Source organism: Ipomoea triloba, chromosome 9, assembly GCF_003576645.1.
Source record: "Ipomoea triloba cultivar NCNSP0323 chromosome 9, ASM357664v1".
Taxonomy (NCBI): Eukaryota; Viridiplantae; Streptophyta; class Magnoliopsida; order Solanales; family Convolvulaceae; genus Ipomoea; species Ipomoea triloba.
Genome location: NC_044924.1, coordinates 9,730,192 through 9,744,645, shown reverse-complemented (window position 1 = coordinate 9,744,645; position 14,454 = coordinate 9,730,192). Strand labels below are relative to the sequence as shown.

Here is a 14,454-nt window from a genome sequence, read left to right as displayed (position 1 = left end):
TGATTCTTGAACCATTGGAAAGAAGACTTCAAGGGCTACAATTCTTGTGAAGACATCAAAGTGTGATTCAAAAGGGAAAAGGGTCAAAATCAGGTTGCAAGTTGGAGATGCGTCCCAGGCAGATTCTCGCCGCGGCGAGCTTCACTCTCGCCGCGGCGAAAGTCCCAATATTTGGGCAGTGACGCTCTCGCCGCGGCGAGCCTAATTCTCGCCGCGGCGAAAGTTGCAGATCTGCGATTTTTCTGTTCTTTGAATTGTCATTTTTGCCCCCTATTCTCCACCCACTATAAAAGCATCACTTCCTATCAACCCTAAAAAGCTTGGCTGCGGATTTGGACAAAAGAGATCAAGAAAGGGAAGCTCTCATCTTCTCAAAGAGCTCAAAAAAAGGAAAAATCAATTGGAGAAGAGAGATCAAAGAGAAGAGCTTGGAGGCTTCATTCGGGAGAATTTCTTCCTCTCTTTTCTATTTTAAAGCTTTATTGTATATTTGTTGAATCTATTTTAGCCATGATAGGCTAAGCTTTCCTTTGGGATTTTTGGATTGATAAGTGTTTATGAACCTATGTGTCTAGTTCTTGAATTGCTTGAATGAAATATCTATTTGGGTTTATTACTTGTGTTGTAATTGTGGCTTAATTTCTTGATGCTTGTAGTTAAGGATCCTAATTACTTGTTTCATTGCTAAATTTGTCTATGAATTAGAGCACCCACAATTGCACTTGATTCTTGTACCTCGAGAGAGGACATGTTGATTAAGGGATTTATTGTGAATAGCTCACGAGAGTGAGTATTCCAATTGTGAATAGCCCACGAGAGTGGGTATTCCATTTATTGCTAGTTCTTGATTATATGTTGTGAATAGCTCACGAGAGTGAGTATTCCAATTACCTTATTTTGGGATTGAATTACGAGAGTAATCTTTCCCTTTTAGATTGCAATCATCCACACTTGTTGAACCCGAATGATTATTTCACTTTAGATTGGCACTAGGTGATTAAACACTTTGGCACCCAAAAATCTCGCGCTTAATCTCTTGTATATAAAAGTCCGTTTGCCTTGCTTCATTTATTTTGTTTTCATAATTATAGATAAATACCCATTGTTAACGTAGGAATAGCTTCTCGTGAATTAATTAGTAACTAGTGCTTGATACCCCGCTTCCCTGTGGATCGATAACCCTGGAATACTCCGGGTATTTGCTTGTACCTAAAAAATGCTACGACCAATTGGCATAAGAATAATTAAGAATAATATATACTCTTTAATTACCACATACTAATCATAATAAAACGACTTTATTTATATTGAAATTTATTATAAATATTCCTGCCCACATAGGAAATTAAACATATAATTTTTAAGTAAATATATTAAACACTAATGTATAGATCTTATAATTTCAAATAAGTATACATTTTCAAATATTAGAATTGTTTATAATTGCATCATTAATTTTATTATTTAAATATATAATAAGAAAAATTATCAGTACAACACACAGGTAAAACACTAGTCTTATAATTTCAAATAAATGTACACTTTCAAATATTAGAATTATTTATAATTTCATCATCAATTATATACATATATATATATATAAAGTTTATCCATGCATCGCACGGGTAATTTACTAGTAAATATATATACCAATGTGTATTTTATGTTTTATCAATCATTTTCAAAAATCAAATGTTTTTAGGATATTTCTTTCCATATAGAAAATATTATAAATCATTATAAATACTATTAAATGTTTTACAAAGTCAAATCCTTTATGTTGAATTAAACAAATCCTATATGTTTGCTAATAAAGTAGATAATGTATATATAGGGGTGAATAATAAAAATAGGAACTAAAAAATGGTCCTCACAATTTATAATTTCACCTTTAAGTTTATTATTTAAATATATAATATAAAAAATTAATCTGTGCATCGCACGTGTAATTTTACTAGTAGAAATAATAAGAAAAAAGTAGAGAATTAATCTGGCGGTGATTGAATTAGTATATGATGTTGGTGCAGTGAATACCTAGTAGTAAGACCATGAAAATCAACCTGCCAAATACAAAATGTGTTCCAGTTATTTCACGCAGAAATATATAGAAGCAAAACCCTGACCCTCTGAAGGAATTCTGAATTGGGTTCAATTAGCAATGGCTGGAAGGAAAAGAAGGAGGATGAAATCGTAAGCTCTCTGGCCCTATGTTTTACGTGTTTTAGGGTATAGATCAAGTTTAATACAGTGAATTGGTGTTAGAAAAAAAGTAACTTTATACATCAAATATTGTGAAGTTTGAGAAGATTCAGTCTTTTGGGGTTTTCATATGGCACAAAAGTAGAGAGATGAGAAATGAGATTTTCAAAAAATGGTTCTCTGAGGCTCAATTTAGGATTTCTGTTCATTTAAATCAATCTGATTTGCTTCTTGTTTTGTGTAAATTGGAGTTGACTTGCTTATACTGTTTTATTCAAAACCAGAACCCAAATTCGAGAGATGAGATCACTCGCAATGTTCTTATCATGCTTCTCCCTGTTCATTTAAATCCATTCTTAGTCGAGTTCTGGCATATATGAACTTGTTTTTATTTGATGTGTAATAGGGATTAGGAAGATCTGGATAGCTAGTTTGATGTCACTCAAATTTTATAGTAGTCCTCAACCATGTTAACTTTTATCTGTTAGATGTATAATTTGTGTCTGCTTCTTGATTTTAGATTTTCTCAAACATCATGCCTTTCTAATTCGATCATCAATTTCTGGTTTGGTTATTGAATTCGGTTTGGGCATTGCTAATCTCATGTTGTCATTTTCACCGTGGCAATTAATTGTGAGTTGTGTTTTCTGGCATTCTTAAACTTGTGTATTCTTTAGTTCTTATTCTCTTAGTCCCTTGTCTTTTGGAATTATTCAAGGGGGAAGATAGAGATTCTTTTTGCATTTGGTTACTAAACAAATAATTATTAATTTTAGATAAATACAGCATTGATGTTTCTAGGTTAGCTGCAATGATCCCCAAAAATGAAGGAGTTTCACTCGACAAGAATGAAGAGCCTGTGCAACAGATACAGCCAGAACTTCCAAGAGATATTCTGAGAGTCATTATTGGTCGCTTGAACTTGAGAGATAACATATGTGCTTCTGCTGTTTGCAAACTGTGGCATTCCGTTGCCCTCTTTGTTCGAGTTGCAAATAAACCTCCGTGGCTTATGTTCATTCCAAAGTTTGGTGATCTAGTAGAATTCTACGACCCTTCACTGCGCAAGACTTATTCGGTTGAGTTGCCCGAGTTGCGCTCCTCTAGACTTTGTTACACCATGGACGGATGGTTGTTGCTATACAGGCCCAAAGATCAATGTGTGCTGTTCTTCAATCCTTACACTAGGGAGGTGATCGATTTGCCAGAATTGGACTTGACATATCAAATCGTTGCATTTTCTGCTGCACCGACATCTCCTAACTGCATCGTCTTTACTGTTAAGCATATCAATCCCACAGTGATCGCTATTAGCACATGTCACCCTGGAGCAACTGAATGGGTGACTTCCAATTATCAAAACCACTTGCCATTTGTGAGCAGCATCTGGAATAAGTTGGTTTTCTGCAATGGCTTATTCTATTGCCTGAGTCTGAGTGGCTGGCTCGGGGTTTTTAACCCAGAAGAGCGCACTTTGGTCCAAGTTGTGCCTCCTCCCAAATGCCCTCAGAAGTTTTTTGCCAAGAATTGGTGGAAGGGAAAATTCATGGCAGAGTATAATGGGGAAATTTATGTTATCTACACTTGCTCTACTGCCAATCCAGCGATATACAAGTTAGACCAAACTAATGAAGTGTGGGTTGAGATGAAAACGTTGGGTGGTATGACGCTCTTTGCAAGTTTCTTATCATCGCAAACAAGGACAGATATTCTTGGGGTGATGAGAAATAGCATTTACTTTTCTAAAGTTCGCTTTTATGGACGGCGATGCATATCATACTCTCTAGACCATAACAGGTACTACCCACGAAAACAGTGTTATGATTGGGGAGAACAAGATCCTTTTGAGAACATTTGGATTGAATCACCTGATGATTTTTCAGCATTTGTTTGAGCAGACTTGTGAAGCAGGTAATTTTTTTTTATTCTTTTTTTCAATTGAGCATTAACTTCTATTTATACCAATTGTTTTATTTGACTAATTGTTTAAATATGGGAATCATAAGCCTTTATGCCTCGAGGAGTTTCAGGGCTTTGTGAGTCTTTTTCTCTTGAGAGGCTTTAAGATCCAAACCCTTGAACCTTCAATGAAAAATCTTCTTTTGATTAAAATGTGAACAGTGAAGTGGTAACCAATATATAGCTACTTGTGGGGCAGCCCCAGCCAAGTTGGTCCAGCTGTTAGACTGGGTAACCACATGGTTACAAGTTCGACTCCCAGCGGAAGCGGCCTATTAGCCTCTGGTTTACGGTTTACCTCTTGTGGTCTCATTGGCAGCTAGGGTCTCAACTCGGGGTCTACCAAGTGCACACCCTCAAGTAACACCCAAAAATAGATATAGCTAATTGTGAGCCAAACTAGCCTCTTTAATGGCTTTATACCTTCACACTACTTTGTAGTATCTATCTTCTAGGTAGGGAAATAGTCCTCGCAACTTACAAAGACTACCCATGTCCAAAAACGGGAGGGAGGGACTGAGATGATGAGAAGAGGTAACAAAGGATCATATTCAGCTTTAAAATTGAGAGAAGAATAGCAAAAGAGATCAATGAATCCTGGGGCCGAATGACCTTGTTTGTGTTCTAAATAACAATAGAATTGGTAAACTCTTGCACCTACATACACATCTGTTGTATTCTGTGACCGACTGCAACATAGATTTTATCCATCCCTTGTGTGATTCTGCCGGCATGCCAAAAACTCTCTTCAAAGACATTTTCAATGTGTCCCCTGTAGTACTGACAGTCTCCTTTCTATATATATATTAGACTAACTTTTGGTGCTTCAAAAGTGAGAACAATAAAAGGTACAAGAATTGGTTGTTGACTCAATGATTCAACAGAGCAACCTTAGGATATGAAAAATGAAACTTTCTAGAGATGCAACTGTAACAAGTATGTTGTATATCTTCCAACTAGAGCTTGTGTAGGTCATTCATTAAATTTCTGATCCCAAACCATTGCTGTTATTATTAGTATTATTATTTCCTGAGCTAGTAGATTTTTGGCTTGCACCTATATTGTTACATGCTTTTATGCTTTGAGACAACCTTTGGATCCAAGGCTAAAGCTGTGACAAGATACAGAAGTATTAAGCTTTTGGCCTAAGATTTAGGGGACAGAATTTGTGTCTTTATGGCCTTTTCTTCATAATGTCTTCAAGAAGAACTCACAACAGTACTTTACAAAAGCAAAATTGCCCGCATGGGCAGCTCAGTTTGTCCTTAGGTGGTAGATTATTGACAAAGACACAGAATTGAGTCCTGGCAACCGTAGTGTGGGAGTTACACTAAATGTGGTGGGTTGTGGACACCAAGTACTGGTCCTCCACCTAAGAGGCCACTAAGTCGCCGTGATTTGCCCATCCACTTTCGTATCAGACCGGGTGTAGGGCCCTTGGGCCGAGTCGCCGAGAGAATCTCCTTTTTTGTGGGCAAGTGCTTTACAAAAGCCCTTTGAGCTCCTTCATTGGAAACAGTTAATGTGTATTAAATAGTGATTATTATTAGGTGGATGCTTATGGTTCTGTATGTTTTCTAGAGCTGAAGTACAGTGCAGTGATCCGGCCAGTAGAATGGACAGATGGGCACAAGTAGGAGAATAGGCCTCTCTTTGGTGCTGAACAGATAACCCTAAAAAATGGCTCACAAAAGTCTTGATGTCAATTCTAGGACTCATCAGAATTTCCCAGCAATTTCTCATTTCAACAGAGTGTTTTCCATAGAGCCAAGTTTGTAACAGTGCACTTGAGATTCTACAGTTTTTCTTCAGACTTTGAATTTCATTACATATAGATGTTTTTCCTACTAATGTATGTGTAATTTCAATTTTTATACGCACATACCTTAAAGGTGTATTATTTATTTTAAAATATGTCATATGATATATATACAGGAAAAATTCATTTTTGGTTTCACACTTGGACAAGTTAACATATAACATTTCTAATGTAACATTATTTTGGTAAGGTATAAACATTTTTATAAAAAAATTTCTGTTTTACTTCGTGGACAAATCTAAACCACTTTAGATTTAACGGTTGAAAATAAACAAAACTTTGTAATATTTATAAAAATAATTGTACTCATTTTTTACTTGATTTTCCATCCATCAAATCTTGGGTTTAGAATGGTATGGTTCTCATAAGATTACGAATGCACATACACAAAAGATAAATAGAATATATAATTTATAAAATTAATAATTAATAAATAGAGTTAATTCTAGAAATGATCCTTCGACTATTGACTTTTACTAATTTTTGTCCTCGATTTTTAATTTTACCAAAGTTGGTCCCTTAACTTTGATTTTTACCAATTTTGGTCTTCGAATTTTAATTTTACCAAAGTTGGTCCCTTAACTATTGATTTTGTACCAATTTTGATCCTCAACTTTTAATTTTACCAAAGTTGGTCCCTTAACTATTGATTTTGTACCAATTTTGGTCCTTCTGTTAAATTAATGTTAAGTAGGTGTTAAAATTGAGGGTAAAAATGTTAATTTTTTTTAATATATACTCTGTAATAATTTTATTTATTTTTTTGTAAATTCTCTAACTAGATGTGGAGTGTTATTGTATATTTTATTGTTGTATTAGGTGTTTTATTATTATTATTATTTGATAGCAAAAATGGTAGAAAAGGGTACCACTAGGAGGGGAAACAAAGTGAAGAAGAAAGGTTAAAATATTTGATTTGACATTTTTGCCCTCAATTTTAAAACCTACTTAACATTGATTTAACAGAAGGACCAAAATTGGTACAAAATCAATAGTTAAGGGACCAACTTTGGTAAAATTAAAAGTCGATGACCAAAATTGGTACAAAATCAATAGTTAAGGAACCAACTTTGGTAAAATTAATAGTCGAGGACTAAAATTGATACAAAATCAATAGTTAAAGGACCAACTTTGGTAAAATTAAAAGTCGAGGACAAAAATTGGTAAAACTCAATACTCGAAGGACCATTTTTGAAATTAACTCTTAATAAATACAATAGAAGAGGGGAGATAAAACGCAATAAAACAAGAAAATGAAGTATAAAGAGAAAGGGAATATGCTCATAAAATACCAAAACTATCCTTAATTATTAATCAATAAAATAATTAGAAATGAGATTAGAACCTAATTAAAATTTTAATTAGAACGAACTTGTAAAATATTTAACACTAAAGTAAACCTTAAAGATACGAGACCAAAAAAATGGAACTTACTACAAACTGGCAATCTGGTATATAATAATTATCACCAACAGACTAGACTTTAGAATAACATCATTCATTGCCTTAGAAAGTACACAAGGCTAACAGACGGACTACATCAGATAAGATACATATAGTCAGTCCATTAAGAATGTGGCCTTTTGACATGGAGGTCACCTCACCTAGAGGACAGGGCAGGGCAGGGCAGCAGACTCTTTTAGTCAAATTGCTAATACATTAAGAAGATACATTTCATTCATTGCGGTCGGAACCACAACCACTCGAGCCAATTGCGTGTGGGCAAGTTAGTAAGGGTTATATCGGCTTCTACCACGCCCACGCCCACGCCCACTGTCACCACCACCACGCCTTCCTCCACTTGAACCTCGGCCACTGCTGCCATGGCTGCCTCGTGCTGCAGGTGGCGGTGTGTGCAGAACTCCTGGTTGTTGCCTGCCATTCAGACAAATGGTTTCAGAATTAAATTCTGGCAGGATTCTGGCTATAGTATCAATGAGCTGTTTGGCTTGAGTTGCATCTTTTTATCAAGTGGTTGGTCAATTATTATGATAGGGTACTTACAAGACATATCCAATCCTTCCATCGGGCAAAAGCATTGGCATCATTGCCAAGCCAGCAGGTGAAGCTCCTCTTCCATAAAGTAATGGCTGCAAAAGAATTAGCACTAGCATTGATGAATGAAGACAAACAAAATGCAAAAGATAAATTCATAATCAAGAGTTTCAAATTATACCGCCAAGGAGAAAACAACAAAATAAACACAATTTCATTTCATTTCATTCCATTCCAACAAGCGCTTCTGGCATCATTATAGCAATAGCCCAAAATTATTCTAGCAATAGTTGTGGGTAAGCAAAAAAGGTACGGTATTTTTGAAGACTATTTGAGCAACCTTTAAGTTGGTAACATTAAAAAGTGTCAAATAGAATAAACTAATCTGCTCCATATGTATAAATGTTTCAAACTTGACTGAGAAACTTCTCTGCAATTGAAGTAGCATGCATACACAGCCTGGACGAGTATGCATATGCATTTGCATTCACCATTTGATTGTATACTATTTAGGGGAATTCTACTCACAGTTAGTTGTGCATTTTAACGGATCTATAGTAGTTCCAACCATGTCATAAAAACTTTAAAAAGATTTCTACCTGGGCAATTCCTGCACCTACAGCACCGTAAGGAGCTCCAATCATGCCATATCCAACATGAGGTGGATAGGTCGGAAGTGTAACTCCTTTCTGCGAAATTGATGGTCCAGAAGATTTCTGATCTGCCTGTGGCTTTGCAAGTGAGCAGTCCAGAACTTTACCTATCAGAATGAGATTGGACATCAGACCAAGCACAATTACACTTTAGAATTATAATATCAAAATATTAAATCCAATGAGAAGATCAGAAAGCCATTATCACCATCAATTTCATATTTCTCAGTGTTCTTCAGGGCCTTCATGGCACTTGATCTTTCAGCAAAGTGAACAAAACCATATCTACTCTCTTCATGCCCAGCTTTAGCTGGTGGTAGAACAACTTTAGTAATCTTCCCATGATGTTCAAATACATTTTTCAACTGATCTTGAGTAATATTTCTGGGCAAGTTCTTTACATATACAGCTTTAACCTGTAGATTGGCAAAATAGTAATCCTCTGGTCAAACAGCTTGATCATACACACAAGAGCATGCTGCCATGCTGTTCTCTTAAATAACTGGATTTAAGTAGTTGAAAATCACACACATTATCCATTCAGATAACAAGTATATATCAAAGTCAAGCCAGGAGTTTTCTTAAAACACAGCAATTGAATCAGTCTTAATTAAAATTGTGAAAGCACCAGAAGTGTAAAATTAGTTTAGTACAACATACAGAGTAACACACGAAGTGAAAGAAAAACTTAACAGTGACATTAAATTATATTGGATGGTGGATGAATACATTTCACACATCATCAATCAGTTTAGTCAGGTTGCAATATTAAAGTAGACATGATCAAAAATACCATTTGTTCCTTAGTGGAGAATTTCATTAGCAGAAATCATCAAAGAATGAGGTTGAAAAAACTGATAGCAGAGTTTCTTTTAAGAATTTAAAAATAAAAATAAAATGGAAAAGAAGAAAAGATTGGCAAAACGAGTAATGTGAGAACCTGTGAAGAAGAAGATGAAGAATCTGTGTTTTTTGGGTCTGCCCAGCTCACAGTCGGAGCATTGTCATCAAGCTTAAATTTTGGATTAGACATTTTCTGTCGTGAATATTCAGCACATGCATTATTATAGTACTCAATAAATGCAAATCCACGATTTCGACTTGAGTTCTGTGGATCCTGCAGTGAAGAAGATTTAAAGTTACAAGATCAAAAATGGTTTGCATCACAGAGCACCAAAAAGTACGGAGTATAAACCCCATAAATTCACATGTTAAGCAGCAGATGACTTGTGGACATCAACAGAAAATATAATGTAACAACGAGATATGGTGTGCACACCCACTTTAACCAATTCCACATTAATAGCACCAGGCCCAATCTTGGTCACAACCCTCTTCAGATCTTCCTCCCCCCAGTTTCTGGGAATGTTACCAATGAACAGCCGATGTTTCGCTTGAGCTTCAGAGCACTTTATCTTTCTCCCCTAAAAAAGAAATAAATTTATTACAAAGTGAGAAATGAGAACCGTAGCAGGGAAGGCATAAAGGGTTTTTGGTTTACAAGACATGTACTTCCAAATAATAATAAAAATAAAATAAAAAGAATCCGAAAAGATAGACGTTCCTACACAACCATGAAAATTGTCAACAAAATCTCTGAAAATTATTTTACAAAATGATGGATAAAAATACAGGTGGATAAAGTGTAAGGAAAACTACAATCCACTCACCTTTAGTTCAGTATTGTTTAGCTCCTTAATGGCCTTGGAAGCGAATTCTTTTGTTCTGAAAGTGACAAAAGCATACCCTTTATTCTGATTTGGTTCCTTTCCCTTCATTATCCTTACCTGTAATACCATGCACATCAACAATGTGAATTTGGAAATAAGACATAGCACATGTAATAAATAGGAAAACTATTTACCTCTGTAACTTCCCCTATTGACTCACAAAATTGCCTCATATCACCTTCAGAAACATCTTGATTAATGCCACCTATGTAAACCTCTGAACCATGAGGTGGAAGTGCAAGCAGCTCATTATGCTTTTTCTCATCCACTTCAAGATCAACATTCACTGAACCATTTTCTTCTTCTTCTTCATCATCATCATCATCATCATTTTCCTCTTCTTCCTCTTCTTCCACCTCCTCTTCAACCTCTTCTTCCTCCTCCATTTCCACTTCTTCTTCTACTTCCTCATACTCAACCTCTTCCTCCTCTTCATTGTCTTCATCAAGGTCAATCTGCTCTTCAGTCTCAATTATCTTCTCAGGTTCCCTTAACTTAGAAGCTGCAGCACTAGCTCTGGCCCTCGGCATCTTATATAACTAGAAAGATAAGTTTTTGCAGCAACTCTGATGGAAGCACAGAAGCCAGAAGCATTTGCAATAAAATGAAGAAAATTGTGGAAAGGTGGAAACAAAAATAAAGGCCAAGTGGATTTCCAGAATAAGAATCTCAAATGAATTTGCTCCATGAGATATAGCTGAAGTTTCAATGTGATCAATTCAATAAAGGGTTGAAAAATACTACACAGATACAAGCAAAGACAAGTAAGAGAGAATGCTGAATGATAACAAGAGGTGACATCTCTCAGCAGGTGCAAAAATGAAGCAATGAATTTCTTGAAATGTAGATATAGATGCCTGGAAGGTCAACATTACAGCTAGGATCAATGTATTCACAAACAAAATAGAAAAGGAAAAGAGAAAAGAAAAAAGGAGAAAACAACAATGAATGTGAAACTGAGATACTGGTGATCAGATTTTGAATGGAATGTTACTCAGCAACAAATCTAGGCATCCCAAATGAAAATACTATAGAATATCAGTGGAAGTCAACTGAAAGCTAATTGGGCAGGGTCATTAATATACCATCCCACTCAAAAAATAATTCCAGTTCCAAAACAAATGTCCAAACCCGTAACTGATACCGTCCTGCAGTAAATTAATGCATATTCTGTGAATGTACAGATAGAAGAGCAACCTCGAATGAATTTAATAAAGCCATTGCTCAATATCAGAACAGTCCATGAGCTATTTTGCCAGCCTAGTAAAAGAAAGAATTTCTATGGCAAGAGTGGATGGATTCACACCTTCAACAACCAAAATTTTGTCTACTGATAGAGTTAAATGAAAAAGAAAGTACATATTGAAACAGTAGCCTCCAAAGAATAATACTGAAAAATTAATCAGTAAAAAATAATAAAAATAAAAATGTTGGTCTGGTGTGCACCACTGCTATGCTCTAGTACTCTATTCTCTTGATTAGCTGATTAGCTCAAAGCCTCAAAGTTATAAAATACCTCTACTTAGTTTGTCCTCAACAGACTGTCCTACTCAATTAGGAAGAGTAAGAAAGTACTAGATTCAAAAATCTTAAAAGTGCAGAATTATAACTATAGTTTGATCACAACCAAAATACAGAAGGAATTAATACACCATTAGAACCTCAATCATAGAATACAACTTTTAACATGCTACTGCGAGGAAAATCAGAGACAGATGACCTACCAAATTAATGTGATGCAATGGATTGCTCATAAACTTTTCCTGTGGCATAAGGAAATTTCTTAATCTATAGTCCTCAGTCACCACTGTATGACCTAAAAGTATTATAACATCAAACACTCCTAATTAGTGTATGACAAGAATCTATTTCCACGTTGAACTCCTCATCTCTTTTGTTCATTTCTCCCAAAGTGAAACATCCTATAGCTTAGTCTCTTTCTGCTCAGTCCTCACTGAAGTTACCTAAAGTCCTAAACTAAAGAGAATATTTCTTTTGAAGATGTAAGCCCAAAGAAAATCATCTTTCTACACTTGCCAAACTGATGAATCCATAGCAAAATCCTATGGTATTTCCAAATGCAACAATGTCCAACAATCAAAGGACACAAAATATATCTCTAGGTGATGATGATCGCAACAGAGTATGAGAAACATTGAAAAAATATATTACACCCATCAGGAAAAGATCTAATCAAACTTTAAAGTACCATTAACATCTAGATCAAATGGCTACCATTGTTGATTCATTACAGAAAGTACAAATAAAACCAAGAATAGATCTCATCTCCAATTCCCACAGCATATCTTAATCTAGAATCCACAATACTCAACATGAATCTTAAAAATCTTATAAGGAAACAACCCAGTAGCCTGTAGCAAGATTCCCTTTGCAATATGGTCATAGATGCCTCCTTTCTTGTGTTTGAAATGTCCTTATTAGCTTTCTTAAAATTCTCCCAAAACAATTTATTCTCATTTGCTCACTAAACCTAAGTAACTCTAAAGTAAACTTGCTTAAGACTCCAGCAGCTATTAAGGAGAAAAGTATTCTTAGCAGATTGTCTATTTGTCTAGGGCATCAAATACTTGCATCTTCAAATAAACAAACAAGAGATATAGGCAGAGATCACAATTTTGAAGCTATATGTCAAACTGAACCTAAAAAATCATAATTTTGAAGTCTCAAATAAGAACCAAATCTACTTTATAATATTCATATAATATTTTATGCCAAACACACTTATTCCCTACCAACATAATGCGTGTGCTTGCATACTTTTCTAGTCTATGCTCAATTGCTCATGTTGCAACTAAAATAAATAAATAAATAAATAAGGAAAAAGAAAATAAGTTTTTCAAGCTGCATTAGTGAGCTCCGCAAGGAGCGCACAAAAACCATTCCGGGTCATCAAATAATCGCTAAAATGGGATATGCATATACAATAATGTAAATGAACACAGAAGTACTTGCAGGTAACAATAAATGATCCAAAATCCAAACTTTCCGGCCAAAAATGCATGAAATGCTAAAAAAAATGTTCATTAAGATTTGGCCACAGAAGTAATATTGAAATATACAGAGAAAATTAAAACAAATAATTACCGTAGAGTGAGATGCTAATGTTGGGGCGTATAGTGTTGTCGTAATCCGTTTCGTTTCAGGTGTAGATAAACCCTGATTTGACAGTGCTCCGGCGCATTAGGGTTTCGAATTTTGACGATCTGTTTGGGCTTTTGAGACATGTCGCGTCGGTACCATGGTTTGAGTCATTTGACCCAAAAAAAAATACGTAGTAATAATAATAATGTGGGCACCACTCTCGAGCTCAGGCATAAGACTCAAATAATCATCAAATCTATATATATATATACATATATATATATATATATATTTAGTACCAGTGACAATGAAGTATATGTTCATAGCTACTTTCTCAACCTACTGAAGCACAAAGAAATCTACTGAAGCACAAAGAGTCAACACTGAGGCTCGAATACCGGGTGTCACTAGATCACAAGGTCTTTAGCATCAAATCTATATAGTGTAATTACTATTAAAATTTTAAAAATTCTTCAATTCAGTTTTGCAAAATTCTTACGTTTATGAGAAAGTAAGTCAGTCTAAATTATTATAATTGATTTAAATTCTCTAATTAACAATGACATGACATTACGATAGATATTTTTTAAATTTTTTGAAGATTAAAAAAAAAAAACAACTTTCATTAAATCAAATGTTGAATACAAGACGAAATAGAAAAAATCAACAATAAGCACCAGTTTGAGAACGAGTTGCTCTAGCTAACGCATGAGCGGAATGGTTCACAGATATAGAGATAAACCTGAAGGATACTATTTCAAAGTGTTTTTAAAAATTTTTGCACTCACTAATCACACAATCAACATAAGAATAATCCACCAAGGAACCATTAATTAAGTTGCACACTGTCCGGCAATAATCAAGTTGCACACTGTATGACAATCAGAATTTTTCTAAACTTAACATTTACACAATCTAATTACAAATTAAGAAATCATCATTTAAGTTGAATTTTTTAATTATTAAAAAAAAAAAAAGAGGGGGGGGGGGGGGGGGG

At 35.0% G+C, this 14,454-nt stretch overlaps 2 protein-coding genes across 8 annotated transcripts; one reads left to right on the top strand and one right to left on the bottom strand.

Annotated features, from left to right (window-relative positions):
* Positions 1-2,055: 2,055 nt before the first annotated feature.
* LOC116030131 (F-box/kelch-repeat protein At1g57790-like) lies at positions 2,056-6,115 on the top strand. Of its 3 annotated transcripts, none has more exons than XM_031272289.1 (3): positions 2,056-2,190; positions 3,001-4,110; positions 5,740-6,115. In XM_031272289.1, the coding sequence occupies exons 1-2, from the start codon at positions 2,159-2,161 to the stop codon at positions 4,091-4,093; spliced, it is 1,125 nt and encodes a 374-aa protein (XP_031128149.1). In that variant the 5' UTR covers positions 2,056-2,158; the 3' UTR covers positions 4,094-4,110; positions 5,740-6,115. The 3 variants fall into 3 exon arrangements, with proteins under 3 accessions (XP_031128149.1, XP_031128148.1, XP_031128150.1); XM_031272288.1 differs by having other exon boundaries at positions 2,986-4,110; XM_031272290.1 differs by having other exon boundaries at positions 2,088-2,190; positions 2,976-4,110.
* Positions 6,116-7,385: 1,270 nt separating this feature from the next.
* LOC116030121 (heterogeneous nuclear ribonucleoprotein Q-like) lies at positions 7,386-13,620 on the bottom strand. Of its 5 annotated transcripts, XM_031272266.1 has the most exons (10): positions 13,461-13,620; positions 11,441-11,503; positions 10,490-10,921; positions 10,296-10,412; positions 9,909-10,049; positions 9,566-9,742; positions 8,834-9,041; positions 8,572-8,732; positions 7,982-8,067; positions 7,386-7,852 (listed from the first exon to the last, which is right to left on the bottom strand). In XM_031272266.1, the coding sequence occupies exons 3-10, from the start codon at positions 10,883-10,885 to the stop codon at positions 7,705-7,707; spliced, it is 1,434 nt and encodes a 477-aa protein (XP_031128126.1). In that variant the 5' UTR covers positions 10,886-10,921; positions 11,441-11,503; positions 13,461-13,620; the 3' UTR covers positions 7,386-7,704. The 5 variants fall into 5 exon arrangements, with proteins under 5 accessions (XP_031128126.1, XP_031128124.1, XP_031128125.1 ...); XM_031272264.1 differs by having other exon boundaries at positions 10,490-11,503; XM_031272265.1 differs by lacking the exon at positions 11,441-11,503.
* Between the last annotated feature and the right edge of the window lie 834 nt (positions 13,621-14,454).

Excerpts from the sequence above, each read along its gene's own strand:
- LOC116030131 (XM_031272288.1), top strand. The coding sequence starts at position 2,159 with ATGGCTGGAAGGAAAAGAAGGAGGATGAAATC. Across the intron at positions 2,191-2,985 it reads AAAAGAAGGAGGATGAAATC|CATTGATGTTTCTAGGTTAG; the intron begins GTAAGCTCTCTG and ends AGATAAATACAG.
- LOC116030121 (XM_031272264.1), bottom strand. The coding sequence starts at position 10,885 with ATGCCGAGGGCCAGAGCTAGTGCTGCAGCTTCTAAGTTAAGGGAACCT. Across the intron at positions 10,413-10,489 it reads CAATAGGGGAAGTTACAGAG|GTAAGGATAATGAAGGGAAA; the intron begins GTAAATAGTTTT and ends ATGGTATTACAG. Across the intron at positions 8,733-8,833 it reads TGAGAAATATGAAATTGATG|GTAAAGTTCTGGACTGCTCA; the intron begins GTGATAATGGCT and ends TCATTCTGATAG.